Source organism: Cyprinus carpio, chromosome B18, assembly GCF_018340385.1.
Source record: "Cyprinus carpio isolate SPL01 chromosome B18, ASM1834038v1, whole genome shotgun sequence".
NCBI classification, from domain to species: domain Eukaryota; kingdom Metazoa; phylum Chordata; class Actinopteri; order Cypriniformes; family Cyprinidae; genus Cyprinus; species Cyprinus carpio.
Window position 1 is genome coordinate 368330 of NC_056614.1, and position 18926 is coordinate 387255.

The window sequence follows — 18926 nt, forward strand, 5'->3', positions numbered from 1 at the left end:
ATGCACGCAGACACACACACACAGAGAGAGAGAGAGAGAGAGAGAGAGAGAGAGAGAGAGAGAGAGAGAGAGAGACACGCATACGCGCACACACACAGAGAGACGCACACACACACACACACACACAGACAGACGCAAACACAGACGCACACACGCAGACACAGAGACTCAGACTCACACACATGCACAGAGACACACACACACACACACACAGAGACACAAACGCACCGTCCAGCTGTGGTTTCTTGGTCAGTGCGTCTGCAGTGTTCACTCTGAAGCTGGCTGGCAGTGTGTCTGCGGAGCGCACGTCTTTGGGCCGGAACTTCTTCCTCCAGGACGGTGTGCGGCGGAAGTTCTTCTCGTCGTCCTGCGGAGACACGGCTGTGCTGTGAAGCGCTCGGATGCCGTACGACTGCAGACTGAAGGAGCGGACTGAACTCACCTCCTCGAGTCTCCGCTCTGTTCCTGCGGTCAGCAGACGGCTGTACTCCTGCTCCAGCAGCGTCCTCGCCTGCACACACAGCACACATCTGACCACACCACTCACACACACACAGCTCTGACAACACAACTACGGAGGATGCACCCATATCAACATTTTGGATATAACCAATAATTCTTTATATTTGAAAGCTGATATCCAATATGTTGGGTGATAAATCTACATCCAATTTTTAATCAAATTTTTAAAGCATGATTACAAAAAAGGTCTAATCATTAAAAGCCACGTCTCAAACAATTCACCATAAGCAGCCTAGTTTGAACAGTGTATGTTTTAAAAACACTTATGGGCCAATACAGTGCAATGCATCCCTAAAACTAACACACTGACCACAACACGTCGACAGTCTTCCTGCACTGCACACAACAGCTGGTACTCTACACTGTGACTGTAGTTCTATGTAGAGCGATGAAGATGTGGATTTGGTCATCTGGAGGCTAGTCTGTATCTGGACCAGGCTGATGCAATCCAATGCTACTTTGAAGACAGCACTAATGTAACATGGATTGGCTAATTCTGATGAAACGTTCTGAATCCTACGGCCCAGGACTCGCTGGTCTGAGATCAGCTGAAGCGCAGGTTTGTCCGCCAGAGTCTCACCTGTGTGCACTGTGTAGGGATCTGCAGCAGCAGCGCCAAGGCGTTGTGATCGAAGGACTCGTCCAAAGAGAGGAGCGCTCCGTGAACGCCGCTCTCCAGAAGATTCCCAGCATACTCCTTCAGTCCGATGGCCTGGACCCAGCTGACCACTCGCTCGTTCGTCCACACCAGCACATCTGCAGCGGCAGCAGCGTCAGCACACACACACACACACACACTCACAACACAGAGACACAGACCAGCACGCTCACCTTTGACCTCCACCTGGGACTCGTCACGCCTCCGCTCCAGCTCCTTCCTGTCGTAGTTCAGTCGTCTCAAACACATCACGCCACACTGAAAACTGTTCCTGCAGAGCGAGAGAGCCACAGAGAACAGTATATCATTTAAGCATCATTTTAAGAAACGGCTTCTTCAGAATCAACAATGTGAACACTAATGCTGTTAATCTATCTTGATAAGCTGCTTTTTATATTTACTTTTTATCATTATTCATTTTTCTCTTTATTTTTTATCATCATTTTCTATAACCTGTTGTTTAATTGTATTTTAGAGACTTGTTTATCATTTTTGGTTGTATTTCGCTGTTTTAGTGTTTGGTTTCTTTTATTTCTCTAGTTTGTTGGCCTAATAACATCTGTTAAAGGGACTAACCATGAAAACTAGCCTTCGGGCTAATTTGAGTTCATTTACGAATGTTGATTAATGTACAATGTCCCTTTTTGTGAAATAAATTAATAAAAAATTGAGCTTTCAGCACAGTGAAAGTTCAGCTTTGATCACAGGAATGTATTCAAAGCAGTTGTTTAAATTAGTAAAACATTTCACAACATTACAGCTTTCGTTGTATTGTGGATCAAATGAATGCAGTCTTGGTGAGCAGAAGAGACTTCTTTAAAACACATTACAGATCTTACTGTTCAAAGACTTCTGAGCGGTTGTGTATATAGTTCAGTGATGAAATCGGCCTCTGTAGTGTCACGAGACAATGTGATAGCAACTTGTTTAGTAAAGAACTACACTACCCATAATCCCACAGAGAGATCCACCAATCAGAGAAGTCCCCGTTACCGTGGGAACCCCTCACTCCCACTGCAGAGGCTGTAACGAGTCAGTCTTCCTATGTTCATGATATTAACTGCACTGTTGATCTGGATTCAGTTACACTCTCTCTCACATCAGACTCATTCAGATCTACCTTAAAGCTGATGAACTGAGTGTTCTGATAAATTCAGCACCCAAACATCTGACACGCCCTCCTTTCATTACCGGTTTACTCTGACAACATAATACACCGTTTGAGTGACAGCTGTTATTGTCCCACAGCAGGCACCGGTATGAAGCGGTTATTTAGCGGTAATGTCCTAAGCTCTGATCTGGGAGTGACTGAGCAGTGTTTCAGGTTCTGTGTGTTCTGGAGGAGCTGTGCTTCATGTTCAGTAGGGCTGCGAACCTTCAATTCCATTCGATATCACGATTACATCAAATTTATTTTGTGCATTTTTATTCAATTACATAAGCAGGCTACTTTTTAAAATAATTACAAATTAATAATAAAACCAAATTTTTTTTGTAAAGAATTTAACCAACTAAATATAGCTTCAAAACATACAAGCAAACAAAGTAATTAGGGGGAAAAAGACAATTACAAGTGATAATCAAAAAGCACTTTTAGTGCTCTAAGAGTATTTGAAAGTTTACAGGGTTTTTCTTTGTTCCTCAGCATTACTGATGTGTGATTATTACGGATGAGATGAGGTGATGCTCTGTAGTAGAGTAGGCTCCGTGTGAACACCAATCTCCAAAGTGAAGGTAGAAAGCAGACGCACATTTATAAGTGACTTCAATGTTCTGCATATTAATAACAGCTCGTATATCAAGTATTTTTTCCCTCTAGGGGTGCCGTAGTACACGTCATTACCTGTCTGAATACTGTATTCAGGTTTGTGCATGGACATTAAGTGCACCTTCACATTAAACAGGCCGCAGGTTGATGGCTTGTAACTCTTATTGTACACTTCTGGAAGCCAGACTGTGGTCAGAGTCTTCGTTTGGTCAAGACACACATGCGGTGCTGCTCAGGACTGACCTGTGGAAGCTGTCCACCATCTTCAGCTGACTGCGCAGGTCTTTCTTGGTCAGATGATCCAGCATACGAGCGTCCACCAGCGATTCCATGAAGTAGCTGCGGTACTGAGGTAGACCGAGGCCGGGCAGCCAGTCGTTACCAATCCACTCGTGGTTCATGTCGCCGTAGGCCAGCGTCTGAGGGTCAACACACACACATTCAGTCAGAACACTACTCACCTATAAACAAGAGAGAACACCTCAAACAATACACAACCACATACAGAAGAGTCATAAACACATTAGACGAGAGAAAGCTGTGTTCTCAGTGTGATCCAGAGACACACGATGAAGAAGACCCATCAGAACAGACACGTCCAGCTCACAGCTCAGTCTCAAACATCTGAAGTGAAGCGTGAGCTGAATGTGCTCCTGACAGACTGAGGAAGTGACAACATCAGAAGAGAGAGACAGAGGTTCAAACCTGGGCCCAGCTGCCCTCCTGATCCTCCTGGTGTTAGCAGGTTAGCATGTGGAGCGAGAGGCGCGTCAGTAGTTGAAGAAAACATGACGTGATACAGTAAATCATCATGCAGACTACAGCGAGCAGCGAAGCACAAACATGCATTTGCGTTAGCGAGACTGACCGTGGGCGGCGTGGCGGCCAGACTCTCCATCTCCTCGTGTGTGAGCCAGACATTTCCAGAAGACTACAGAAATCCGTGAGTGAGTGAAGACGGGGTGAAAGAAGACATTAGGAGAGCAGAGGAGTCTGTTACTTACTGAGCTGCAGGAACATTAGTAGAAGTGATCACAAACATCCCATCAGGGGTTAATGAGTGAGGCATGCGCGAGAGAGCGAGAGAGCGAGAGAGAGAGAGAGAGAGAGAGAGAGAGAGAGAGAGAGAGAGAGAGAGAGAGAGGAGAGAGTGAGAGCGAGAGAGAGAGAGAGAGGGGGGGGGAGGAGGGAGGGGGGGGGAGAGAGGAAAGAGAGAGAGAGAGAGAGAGAGAGGAGTGAGAGAGAGGATGAGAGAGAGAGAGAGAGAGAGAGAGAGAGGGGAAGGAGAGAGCGAGAGAGAGAGAGAGAGGAGAGGGAGAGAGAGAGAGAGAGAGAGAGAGAGAGAGAGAGAGAGAGAGAGAGAGAGAGAGAGAGAACAGACACTAAAAGACTAAAATAAAGCTGCTCATGTTTTTTTCTTTCTCTAAGATCACATTTACACAACTAATGATCCTATTCTTCAGCCTCGCAATGCTTTACCTGGCCATAAACTCACACAAGCTGCGTACTTCCCCTGAAGCACTTCATCTTGTACTGGACCGGATAAATCTACACTCAAGGAAGCAAAATGCCTAAAATATATTTTCTCTGTGATTATTAATGTGTAGATCAGGCAGATATTAAGGTATTGTTGAATGCATTGATCATTTTATATTTTGAGCCTATGTCAGTGTTGTGTTCTCGCAACACTGGGTTAAAGCACACTACATGGATGTATTATTAATACTAATATTTATTGCGGTCAATTTAATTACCATTTAACTTTTGTTTTGATGGAAAACTGCAGGAAGCCTTTGAATCTTCTCTTTTGTTGATAAACGTTTGTGAAGATGGTTCAAACTCAGAGCAGATGCAGATGGAGAGCATCATTTACTGTGAACCGAGTCTCTCCGAAACACTACATCACAGCCTTACCATCCGAGTCATGTCATGATTCTGGTTTTATTTTGATTAATCATGTATCTCTACACACCACATTAGCCTGCTTCAGTTTCTTCTAGACTGATCTGAGAACAGAACCTCCTGTGACAGCATCAGGAACCGATCGCTGATTCATCAGATGCTTCTTGAACGGATCAGGTTTATCCAGAAGCGTGTTTCCTACCGTTCTGGAGGTAGGTGGCGCCGAGGGGCTGGTGAGAGACATGATCTCCTGGATGGCGAGGCGCAGCTTGAGGCGGTGAAGAGGGTTGCTGATGCCGATCTCGCGCTGGATCTCGGTGTCGGACAGAGCAGACATGATGGCTCCGCTCTTCACATTAGCACGGCACGCCGCTACGTACCACGCAGGCATCCCGACCCACAGCTGAGAGAACACAACAACAACACAGCGCTGACTTCACCAAAGCTCATCAGAGGAGAAACATAAATAATTATTGGCTGTGATCTTCTCACTACTGATGCGATCTATGTCTCACGTTTGCTGCATTTCACTCTTTTTCACCGATATGACATGTATAGATGCATTTATGCATGTATTTTAATGCATGTTATTATTATAGTTGATGAGGTCACCAAGCAAACCCCAAACAACTAGGTTGCTGTTATGGGAATATATATAAAAACAATTATAGAATTAAATAAATGTGTTCCAGATGAAGGTGTGATGTGGTCAGTGTCTGTACCTCGAGCCACACCACCACCGTGGGACCGTCCCACTGAGCGAAGGGCAGGCCGCGCCGACAGGCTTCCTCCAGCAGCTCGTGTCTGAAAACACACAGAACATCATGAGCACGCTTCACGCTGCAGACACGTACCAATGACACAGACAGTGCGGAGAAGTGCGTGCAGCGAGGAAACAGCAGAGATAGCATCCCGCATTCACTTCCATCATCAAATCAGTGCGAAACACCCGCAGAACGAGCTGGGATCAGATTCTTCATCACATGCGTTCACACACCACACAGCATCCCAACACCGATGCTCTTCAACACTTCTTGTTATCAGTTTAACTACTTCAGTTATTTAATGATAAAAGGAGTAAATTAGATTTTTTATTCTATTTTTGGGTGAATCTAGAATCTAAGTTTGCACACTGGGACAAACGTTCCTCAAAACATCATTTTCTTCATTCCTCTCTGATGTTTGGAAACTGCAGAGAAAGTGTCAGTATATGTTCTGAAGGCATCTCAGTCTCAGGTCTGTTGTTCTTTTTGCGTAGCGTTACGTTTAGCTGCTACTGAAGTATTAGATGAAAGGAGACGGCAGATAAACGTGCATCAGATCATGCTGAAGAATAAAGAGAAGCATTTGGTCTGGGACTACACGCTCCTCTGCAGCAGACCTGCGGACCGGAGACCAGTGCTTCTGCAGGACACTGAAGAACTACACACCCAAATGAACTCAAACCGATAGCTTCTGGTAGAATAAACACACGTTTCTTAGGAAATAACAATTAATTATTCCCTTCATCAAGTCTGTTTCCGCTGTGTGTTTTAAAGTGAAGCACACACTCCGTTCAGACGATCAGCTGGTGATCCGGTGTTTTCTGCGTCTCAGAACGTCTTTCTAAAACACCAGCGTGAATGGAATACAGACTGAGAGTTTCTTAGTTAAGAACATGGGATGGAGCTCTTAATTTTGAACTCTCAAAGAGCGTTAGACAGAATAACTTAACTTTAAAATGAACAAGAAGTGCACAAAAGGAGCAGACGTGTGTGTGTGAGGTCAGGATGTTAGTAGAGCTCGAGCGCATCACAGCAGGCCTGAGACATGCAGGTGTTCTCATGAACATCATCACTTACCCTGAGTTCGGGCTGTGAGTGAGGCGTGGAAAGAGTGTGTGAGAAGAGAGGAGGGAACACAACATGATGAGCCACTGACAGACATCAATCATAACAGATCATCTTCTGCTGCGATACACCTTTAAACACACCTCACGTTCACATTTCATGAAGAACTACACTAAAACAGGTGGCGCTGTGACTGAACAGTGGAGCAGAGATGATGGCGGGAGAACATGATGACTCATTTCTACTTCCTGTTTTACTCACTTCTTCTGCAGTTTTCGGTTCTTCTCTGCAGGGCCGCCCAGTTTCCCGAGGGTCATGGCGTCCTGTGCACTTCCTCCATCAGCTGTAGCTGCCAGCGCTGCTCCACACAAACACACACTGATCAGAGGATCGTGAGGCCTGCGCTAGCACCATCTGCTCCTGATAACCCTAGTATCTGGTTTTATCATTACATTTAATCGAGACCGGATTAATTTACAGGATAATCATGCACTGCTGTTAAACATGTTTCTTTCTTTTCTTTTTTTAAATAGGCTAAAATGTAGAATATTTATTTGATCTACATGCACGTAATCGATGACAGAGCACACGTGTCAATATAATACAATTCAGTATTTTCAGCTAAGCAGAATCATGAATATTTCTATTCCGGTGTTTTTAATATTAACATTTACCTCAACATTTATTTGCACGATATTAAAATTAAAAGTTGTATCTTTTTTTTTTATAGACCTATGCTAACTAACAATGAACAGATTTACTGTTATTAACTTAAAGATGAATAAATACTGCAACAAAAATGTTTTGATCACAGTTAAAGCATTAATGTTAACTAATGCGACCTTATTGTGAAGAGTTACCTGCTACTTTGTTTGTCTATATTGTCTATCATGTTTCTAAAAAGCAATCATTTTTCAAATCTTTAACAGTTTCTTCATTTTGGCTTTCCATCATCTTATCTCATCAGATTCTCATTACTTCAGTATTTATCATTAAAATGAAATTAAAGCAGAATAACTCATTATCACGGTGCAACCATAGGCTCGGATTAGGCTTCGAGATATAATACGTGTTTTTCCAGTGAAGTGTTGTTGTGAACATTAGCGTGTTTAGTGGCGTGGATGAGGCGCACCTGGCCCAGGAGACTCCTTCCCCCCCGGACTCGGGCGACCCTTCTCTTTCTTTGTGAACAGGCGGCCGATGGAGGACTTGATGCTCTTCTTCTTGGCTCCTTTGTTGAGCGAGTCCTGACTGCTGTTGCTGCTGCTGGGATTGCTGCCCGCTCCGTCCTGCAGCCCGGCGCTGGACACACACACACAGAAAGACACACACACACAGACACACACACACAGACACACACACAGACACAGACACACACACACACACACACAGACACACTCAGAGACACACACAGACACACAGACACACACACACAGAGACACACACAGACACACACACACACACACACACACACACACACAGACACAGACACAGACACAGACACAGACACAGACACAGACACACACACACACAGACACAGACACAGACACAGAGAGACACACACACACACACACACACACACACACACACACACACACACACACACACACACACACACACACACACACACAGACACAGACAGACACACACACACACACAGACACACAGAGACACACACACAGAGACACACACACACACACACACACACACACACACACACAGACACACACACAGAGACACACACACACACACACAGAGAGACACACACACACACACACACACACAGTCACACACACACACACACACACACACACACACACACAGACACAGACACAGACACACACACACACACACACACACACACACACACACACACACACACACAGACACACAGAGACACACACACAAACACAGAGACACACACAGAGAGACACACACACACACACAGACAGAGACACAGAGACACACACACACACACACACACACACAGACACACACACACAGACACAGACACAGACACACACACACACACAGGTCACGTCTCTGCTCGTGTGTGAATGATCCTCATGGTTGTGATGCTGTGGGTGTGTGCTGACCCCCGTATGTCTCTGATGTCCTCGTGGCTGGCGGTGTGCAGCGCTCCTTTATGGAGTCTCGTGGAGGACGGTGTGGACGGAGGAGACGTCTCACATCTGATAGTGGCTTTATCATCTTGTGCACACTAAACACACACACACACAAGCAGCAGCATTACACACGTTTGAATTTGATAAAAAGTTTCTTTCTAAAATGTACCTCATAAAATAATACATAAAGACATATTGATTTAATAATGAATTAGACATCAGTCTATGTGAGTGTTGTGTGTTCTGTCATCATTCCATACATCATACAAGCTGTATGACTGACTTTCTTCTGTGGAACGCAAAAAATCCTCATATCTTTCATGTTCCACAAAAGAAAGTACTCTTGGGAACAAGTTTCAGAGGACAAAATGAGGACAGCTGAGGATGATTCTTCTAATAATCCGTTTATAAGCAGGGCTGGTGGTATGATGGATAGGGTTCAAAAGGTTTCAGAATGTTTTTGCTCATCTGCAACCCTAATGATGGATGAAATATCTGATTCATAACATCTCACTGACTGATCTGAACCCAGCATTTCATTACATGACTCGTGAATCTCAACAGAACATCAAATGAGATCAAGTACATTCCAAACATTAGATTATATATAAACACACATTCACACGTGATGTAACAGAAGTAACGAAAGATCTTTTGTTTTGCATTGTGTCGTATATCTAATGAAAAATTATCAAAAATGAAACAAATACAGGGCGGGACTTGGTTGTGTTCTCTTCACTGATTGATTGAGGAGGATCTGAACGTGATGAAGGAAACATGCATTTAGAAAACTGCCCTACTTGTACATCGTTTGGGTGGATGTCTATATCTGTCTGGTATTTCTGCTGAATGAGTGCTGTGATGCGTGTATATAACATGTGAACATGATTCAGACGTTACAGGAGGGTTACACATGCGGCTGCACAGTTTCTCTAGATTACCTTCCTACGATGCTTCCGCAAATCACTAGGCTGCCCGAAGCGCAAGCACATGGACAGAGAGAAGAAACAGGAGGTTAGCAGCATTTCATACATGAGCACAGAAGCAGGTGCACAGCAGCGCAGCAGGAGAAAGATTCAGAGACACGCAAACACACTGAGAAAAGCACGAGAGCATCATCGCCGGTGTCATGCAGTGAAGAGGATCTCTCACACACACACACACACACACACACACACACACACACACACACACACACATGCGCACACACACGCGCACACACACACTCGCACGCACACACAGGTGAAGACAGAGAGTGAGACAGAACAACAGAGCGTTCACTCTGGACGTCAGTGATTCAGTAGACCGTGACGGAGGGACAGTGGCCGTATGTCAGAAACAGAGTCTCTCAAGATGAAGACGAGTTTCTCTACCAGCGTTCAGCACAGAATTTATTGATGGAGAGTCTGGTTTTTAGGGCTGTCAGGTGATTAAAACAATAAATAATGTTTGGTGACTGTTCTGGAATTTGCCTCTAAACATATTTTTCCTAATCAGCTCCTGAATAATAAATCAGATATATTAAACCTGCATCTCTCCACCACTAAAGGCCTGTTCACACCAAGCACGGTAACTATACAGTTCTATTCATCCACACCACAGCGATAACGATAAAGGCACAGAGAAACGATATCGCTGGAATCACTTTCAGAGCGATGTTTTTCAGCTGATGAACGATACGATGACTGACAGCCAATCAGAACCAATATCGTTATCTTCAGTTATCTTTAAAGTTATCGCTTTTGGTGTTAACTGAGCTTAACACTTTCATTTCACTGATCAAATTTTTTATTAATTTAAATTTATTAATTTAGAGGAATTAAATTCTACCATACGACTGCATTGATATGAGTTAAATATCTAAATATACATTTAAATTAATAGATAAATCTACACATTTAAATCTACAGAATGAAGCCATTATATTATGGGGGGAAAGGGAATAAATGTTTTTAAAAAGTGCAATAAAGGTTTTAATTTGTGGAAGTGCTCTGTGTTTTTTTTGAACCATTGCAACCAATCTCAGCCAAATCTGCTGAGCATGTGAACAACGCAGTCTACAGATGGGTGCCGTCTATTCCTGGATGTGGATGTGTTGTTTATAAAGCAAGTATAGTCTCACATCTGATCATCTTGTGGATTTCTGTGCATGGCGTGACACTGATGTAAAACACTGTGTGCATCCATGAGTCTTTCTTCTGTCTTTATTTGGTCTGTTACCTGTTATTTGTATTAGTGCTGAATGACAAATCATCAAGACGTATTAGCATTATTTAAAACTAAATATTAACTGATAAATGAAAACCAATCTACTGAATCACAGCTAGTAACGACGTCCGTCTGAATAAAGCTGGAGTCCAGAGTAAACAGGCGTTTGGTTTGATCTTCTGAAGGTATAATTGCTCATTTCCTCACAGGCCCATCGAGGGAATGGAGCAGGAAGTCCTTCAGTAAACTTCCTGTACAGCTTTCTATAGACAGCAAGGTCAAGGGTTTTACAGTGGGTACGGAAATTATTCAGACCCCCTTAAATTTTTCACTCTTTGTTATATTGCAGCCATTTGCTAAAATCATTTTTTTCCCCTCATTAATGTACACACAGCACCCCATATTGACAGAAAATCACATAATTGTTGACATTTTTGCAGATTTATTTAAAAAGAAAAACTGAAATATCACATATTACATTAATGAGGAAAAAAAATTAACTTAAATGATTTTAGCAAATGGCTGCAATATTACAAAGAGTGAAAGATTTAAGGGGGTCTGAATACTTTCCGTACCCACTGTATATAAGTTTGAAAAGCACACGATCATTCGGTCAGTTGTGGACGATACCTGCACAAACACGGGAGCACAGGTCAGCAGAGGACTGCTGTACACTACACCCTGCAGGACACACGGCTCAGAGCGGTAATGCTGGACACACACACACACACTCATTACTACACAACACTCCAAAAAAAAATACTCATTACTACACAACACTCCACACACACACACACACACACACACACACACACACACACACACACACACACATTACTACACAACACTCCACACACACAGAGACATACACACACACACACACACATTACTACACAACGCTCCACACACACACACTACTACACGCTTCATGTACACACACACACACACACACTCATTACTACACAACACTCCACACACACACACACACACACACACACACACACACACATTACTACACAACACTCCACACACACACACACTACTACACGCTTCATGTACACACACACACACACACACATTACTACACAACACTCCACACACACACACTACTACACGCTTCATGTACACACACACACACTCATTACTACACACACACACACACACACACACACACACACACACACACACACACACGCGTGTGAACAGCAGGCTCACCAGGGTCATGACCCCCATGCGGTCCATCTCTCTGCTGGGGCTGTGTGAGGGCCGGCGGGGCGTGGAGTGACCGGATCCGGGCGGAGAGGAGCTGTGGAAGGAGGGCTGGAAGGACGTCATGGAGCGGAAGCGGCTGTCCAGATCATCTCCGCTGCCCACACGGATCTCGATCTCCTCGGCTCTCAGCACGGTGCTCTCCTTCTCCTCCTGGATCATCCTGCAGCCGCACACACACACACACACACACACACACACACACGTCATCAACACCTCACCAAGACACATGGACATCAGAACACAGGTGATGCAGAAACTCAGCATTTCAGGAAGCAGCACTGTTTCAAGCAGCCGGTCACTAGGGGGATTACATGCACTTATTTTTAGGGATGCACCGATAAGAAAATTTTGGCCAATACACACAACTGATAATTCTTTATATTTGAAAACCAATAACCGATATGTTGGCCGCTAAATATAAATAATATAAACCCAGATAAATGTGTGCTATATCCAACAGTTTGTGTGGAGAGTGGAAGCTGAAGCACGCTCTGTAGGCGCCAGCGTGGAAGTGGAAACAACTTAAAATACGCTGTCATTTTTGCTCACAAAGGTAAGAGTAATACATCATTCAGAACTGTAAAGGCTCTGTTTGTGTGCACTCAGAATAACAACAAAATGTTGTGCTTTTATAAAATAAACAAACATGATGCTCTTTCTGTCGTTTCGGTCTTTAACAGGAGCGCTTAGCGAATACATGCCTCACAAACATGATAAATATATTTATAGAAAGCTTTAAATTACTACTTAACACATCGAAAACAAACTCTTTCATTATTATCATAATCCGTAAATAAGCCGAAGCCCAGCCCAAGGGATGTAAAATAGTCGGTGCCGGGCTGAAATGCAGGGCTCTACAGTGTACCAGCCTTCGTCTTCGGAACACAATTTAAGATATTTTGGATGAAAGCCGGGAGGCCTGTGACTGTCCCATAGACTGCCAAATAAATAACAGTGTCAAGGTCCAGGAAAGAATGAAAAGCATCGTCAGAATACTCCATCTGCCATCAGTGATTCAACCGTTACGTTATGAAGCGACAGGAATACTTTTTGTACACGAAGAAAACAAAAATAACGACTTTATTCAACAATTCGTCTCCTCTGTGTCTCTCTAAATCAGCGTAGCACCATTTTGGCAATTCTGAGCTGTACGCAGGCGGCTTACGCTCTTCTGTGTCATCCAAAATATCTTAAATTGTGCTCCGAAGACGAAAGCTTTTACGGGTTTGAAATTACAGTTTTCATTTTGGGGCGGAGTATCCCTTTTAAGATTTACAGATACTGGTCCATATCACAATTTGATTTAAGTGTAATGACGTACTTTTGATTAATTCATCCAAAGTTCAACAAACTGTGAGACATTCCACATCATACTATGCTGCACAATGCTGTATCAGTGTGGTGAAAGCTCATACTGTGGCAGTCATCTAAACCCAGCCGTCAGCGAGAGGAGTGGGGGATCGTGGGAAGTGTGTTACCGTATCTCGTTGTTAATGGCGTCCAGCTGCTCCTGCAGCATCAGGGCGAGCGTCTGAGCGTCTGCCTGTCCAGCAGGAGACAGGAGGTCCATGGAGCTGAAGACCGTCTCTCTGTCATCCTCCACGTCTGACACGTCCATGTCACTCTCGAACGCATGAGCCACGCTAGCCAGAACACTAGCCTGCTGCAGACGGTCCCACTCCTGCTCGTCCAGCGTCTGCACCTGACCACACACACACACACAGGACGGTCCCACTCCTGCTCGTCCAGCAACACAGACACAGACAGAGAAAACACAGACACAGACACACACACACACACACACACACACACACCCACACACACACACACACACACACACACACACAGACACACACACAGAGAAACACAGACACAGACAGAGAAACACAGACACAGACAGAGAAACACAGACACACACACAGAGAAACACAGACACACACACACACAGAAACACAGACACAGACACAGACACACACGCACACAGAAACACAGACACACACACACACAGAGAAACACACACACACACAGAGAAACACAGACACACACAAAAAGAAAAAAAGACACAGACAGAGAAAACACAGACACAGACACACACACACACACAGACACACACACACACACACACACACACACACACACACAGACACACACACAGAGAAACACAGACACAGACAGAGAAACACAGACACACACACACACAGAAACACAGACACAGACACACACACACACACACACAGAGAAACACACACACACACACAGAAACACAGACACAGACACACACACACACAGAGAAACACACACACACACAGAGAAACACAGACACAGACAGAGAAACACAGACACAGACAGAGAAACAGACACACACACACACACACACAGAAACACGCATGCGCATGCATGCATACACACACACACACACACACACACACACACACACACACAGAGACACACACACACACAGAGACAAATATGCACACACACACGCACACACACACACACACACACACAGAGAAACACAGACACAGACAGAGAAACAGACACACACACACACAGAGAGAAAACACAGACACAGACACAGACACAGACACACACACACACACACACACACAGAAACACAGACACAGACACACACACACATACACACACACAGACAGAGAAACACAGACACAGACACACACACACACACACAGAGAAACACACACACACACAGAGAAACACAGACACAGACACACACACACACACACACACACACACACACACACAGAAACACAGACACAGACAGAGAAACACAGATACACACACACACACACACACACAGAGAAACACAGACACAGACAGAGAAACACAGACACAGACAGAGAAACAGACACACACACACACACACACACACAGAAACACAGACACAGACACAGACACACACACACACACACACACAGGCACACACACAGACAGAGAAACACAGACACAGACACACACAGAGAAACACAGACACAGACACACACAGAGAAACACAGACACAGACACACACAGAGAAACACAGACACAGACACACACACACGTCAGTAACACTGCAGCAGATGACTGAATGGTTTAGCTTGAGAAAAAATAACGTATATCTGCTAACTTCCACATTTTTAAAATGATATCCATTATTCTGAGAGATAAAAAGCAAGACATAAAGCATCGATATTCCTATTATTAAACAATATATAAATAAGCTATTATTATTATTTTATTAAATCAAATATGAACTCACATTTATTACAGTTAACTAAAACTGAAACTAAAATTAAAACCATAACTAAAATATTACTTAAACCAATTTATATTACATATACAAAAAATAAATAAACAAATACATATATATATATATATATACACACATACATATACATAAAATATCACTGATAATCCAGTCAAACCAAAAAAAATATTCAGTCAGCAGATATAGTTTTTGAGATTGTTTTACTAGCGGGTGCAGGACACTGTAGTTCATTTATGTAAGCGAGGATAGCAAAATAAACTGTGACATTGTACACCAAAATTCTAAACATTGTTTATAAGTACAATTTATAAATTTGGGATCAAAAATGATTCAGACACTGTGACCTGAGCATGTTTTTCTTTAATTGCTAATGTGATCTCTGTACTCCACAGACTGAACAAATGAAGCAGTGCTTGGTAACTGTTTGAGCTAAATTGGTATTATCTAATTGTGTGCCTGAATTTAACAGCTGACAGTCTAATTCATTACATACCGTTCTATCAGCGTTATCTGACATTATCAAGATGAATCTGATCTGACACAGTTTAACTCTGAGTTCTAGTCATATTTTATTACCATTTTCTAAACTATAGCGAGTAAACTGTGATAATGTGAGAAGTGTTGAAGGTGTCTGAATAAATTTAGGTTTGACTGTATATTTATTAGTTGTCCAAGCCCATAATGATTATATGTGATTGAACAGATGAGGAGAACTCTCTTCTCCACTGTGAATAAATCCTCATGTGAACGGCTGAGTCCCGACAGAGCTTATCCTGTAGGTGCTGACGCTGTGTGACGGTGTATCTCACGCTCACCTTCGAGGGCTGGTCTCTCAGCGCAGACACTCGGCCCTTCTGCGGTCGTCTGAGCACCAGCGCTCCGCTGCAGTGACTGTCCATCGCTGACGACACAGACACCGGGAACCTGAAGTCCGGCGTGCCGCACCTGCGGGAATAAAGCCCACATCAGCACAAGCTCCGAGCGCAGCACAGCGGCCGATTCTCACGAGAGTCCTGCAGTTACCCATGATGCAGCAGAGAGTTGCTCCTGCTGCGGCCGCGCTCGTGTTCGGTCCTCATGCTCTCGATCTGGATGAGCAGCTGCTCCTGCGGTCACAGATCCACACTCGTGAGCAAACAAATCACAGCAGAGCACAGGGCTGCACGATTAATCAAATTAAAGCGCAGTCACAATTAGGCAGAAGCTGCGATAGCTGCGCATCTGGTCAGTGAAGAGCGGTTCTGTGACCAGCAGTAAATCTCCATCCGAAGGCCAGAGAAACTCTAAATACGCCCCGCAGAAAAAAAGTAATGCACACCGTTCCAGGAAACAGAAGACTGAACTGCTTTCATTGATTCAGCGTGACTAATAAACACAGAACTACTATGGTTTATCTGACTTCTTATTATAATGTTCCTTGTAATAATGTATTTAACAATGCAATGCCTTTATCACTGCTTAGAATACTTTGTTCTGTGTAAGAAGCCACATCTTCTCACAGAAGGATTTATTCCAAACACTAGGCTGATGACCACAGCACACACTGACCTTCTCATGATGAGCCTCTTCTATCAGCTTCTTGGTGTGCTCCAGATCCCGGATCAGAGCGTTCTACGTCACACACACACACACACACACACACACACACGAGAGATGAGCGTCAGTCAGACAGAGATGGCCGATGCTGAGATCACAGAGAGCAGGGTGGCAGATATAAAGCTGATACACATGATATTTCATATATAGATGATGTTTGTCAAACAGCTGCAGCCCTTCAGAGTTTAAGGTGCGTATTGTAATTATTGTAATTACGTCCTCATAGAGCTCGTAATTACAACTAGTGAAGTGTGAGTTTTCTGAGAGCTACGGCTTGCACCACACGACCGCTGCGCAACACGCAGGACCAGAGAAAAGTAAAATGTAATTAATGCAGTTAAAATCTGTGCAACTGACTTTTGCTAATGTAGACGCCTTTATCAAAAAAGTAATGTGAACATAAACTAAAGACATGCAGCACAGAGTTAGATATCTAGGCTATCCATGTATAACTCAAATAATTCTGAAGTGTAATAATAAGGCATCTGCAAAGCAACTGTTCCTTTGTTGTGTTCCACAGCTGCCAGAAACATGGTTTCACGCGGGTTCATGTTGTTGACGTGCACAGCTCCGAGCTGAACGTCATGTCTTCATCTCTGAATTACGGTAAACATGGTGTGAACGCAGAATTAGTTCTAACATGCTCCGACACACAAACCATGTAGTTGTCAGTTAAGCCTGAAGGACCTGATCGGCTGGATCGGGTGTGTTTAATCAGGGCTGCGGCCTCTGACACCTGATGTAGACGGTGGAGAGTAAGATTGTGACTGAGGAAACTTTCACGTGTGACAACAGCAGTAATACTGGCATCACTGTGGGGTGGGGGTTTATATCAGCAGAACATCTATGTGCAGATATATTAGAGACCCGCTGATCTCGGTGAAGAGATGATGACTGAAGCCAATCACAGGTGCATCTGCTGAGCGCGTGAACACTGTGACCAAGAATCAGCTCAACAGCGCTCAAATCTAGTGGGAAATGGACATTTTTAAAGCTTCAGTAACGACTGTAACCGAATACAGTACTTTTGACAACACTATTAGCGGAACGAATAAGAAAGCTTGGAGGCACGGCATACACCTTGATTCAATTTTAACAGGGTTTTCAAAAGCCAAAATACTGCCAAACAGGCGCTTCTGCATTTTGTTTCTACACTAAATCTCCTGCCATCGTCTTGTCTGTCTCACCTCATGTGATAAAGGAAACCTGACTCCTGCTGATTATGAATAAAGGATTTTTATTCCTATACTGACAATTAATAATACATCATTTATAAATGAATTCTATGAAAATATAATTTGAACTTAATGTGTAAAATAAAACATTTATACTTAAATCTGTAATCATATGGCATTTTCCCAAAACAAAGAGATTGCGAAAAATATGAATAAAAAGAAAGTAATCACAGTAAGTGACTCTGTTAAACTAATGAAGACGGAGAACGGGAGCTCTGTGTGCTCAGTGATGTCAAAATAAGAGTCCCGCGTCCCACTCCTCTGCCAGACAGGATCTTTGAGGAAGCTGTTTGTGTGCGGGTCATGCGTGAGTCGTACCTTGTCCTCCAGCGCAGACATGCGCTCCTTCAGGTGCAGCTGCAGCCTCTCGTTGGACTCGGACAGCAGTTTGTCCACCGTCTCCGACAGACGCTTGTTGTGCTCTTCGTTCATCTTCTCTCGCTGACGGGCCTAAGAACATCATAGAAAGGTAAAGCAGCTGCTGTGTTAATACTTCAGTACATCCACACGCTGTGAGTGAGTCTGACGTGTGTGAGGCCAGTGTT

At 43.8% G+C, this 18926-nt stretch overlaps 1 protein-coding gene across 7 annotated transcripts in view; it reads right to left on the reverse strand.

Annotated features, from left to right (window-relative positions):
• LOC109085648 (liprin-alpha-1-like) overlaps positions 1 to 18926 on the reverse strand; it is a 38780-nt gene that overhangs the window by 2617 nt on the left and 17237 nt on the right. For 2 of the 7 annotated variants that reach the window (XM_042743358.1, XM_042743359.1), the window contains exons 9-28: positions 18700 to 18831; positions 17099 to 17161; positions 16574 to 16656; positions 16366 to 16495; positions 13764 to 13987; positions 12229 to 12445; positions 9747 to 9776; positions 8776 to 8900; positions 7812 to 7981; positions 6941 to 7037; positions 6692 to 6703; positions 5573 to 5654; positions 5053 to 5253; positions 3817 to 3879; positions 3654 to 3680; positions 3192 to 3367; positions 1354 to 1451; positions 1103 to 1278; positions 443 to 511; positions 229 to 367 (exon numbers count right to left, since the gene is read on the reverse strand). In XM_042743358.1, the coding sequence (XP_042599292.1) occupies positions 229 to 367; positions 443 to 511; positions 1103 to 1278; positions 1354 to 1451; positions 3192 to 3367; positions 3654 to 3680; positions 3817 to 3879; positions 5053 to 5253; positions 5573 to 5654; positions 6692 to 6703; positions 6941 to 7037; positions 7812 to 7981; positions 8776 to 8900; positions 9747 to 9776; positions 12229 to 12445; positions 13764 to 13987; positions 16366 to 16495; positions 16574 to 16656; positions 17099 to 17161; positions 18700 to 18831 (2314 nt within the window). The remainder of the gene's footprint in view (positions 1 to 228; positions 368 to 442; positions 512 to 1102; positions 1279 to 1353; positions 1452 to 3191; positions 3368 to 3653; positions 3681 to 3816; positions 3880 to 5052; positions 5254 to 5572; positions 5655 to 6691; positions 6704 to 6940; positions 7038 to 7811; positions 7982 to 8775; positions 8901 to 9746; positions 9777 to 12228; positions 12446 to 13763; positions 13988 to 16365; positions 16496 to 16573; positions 16657 to 17098; positions 17162 to 18699; positions 18832 to 18926) is intronic. The other 5 variants (XM_042743360.1, XM_042743364.1, XM_042743361.1 and 2 more) reach the window with 5 other exon arrangements.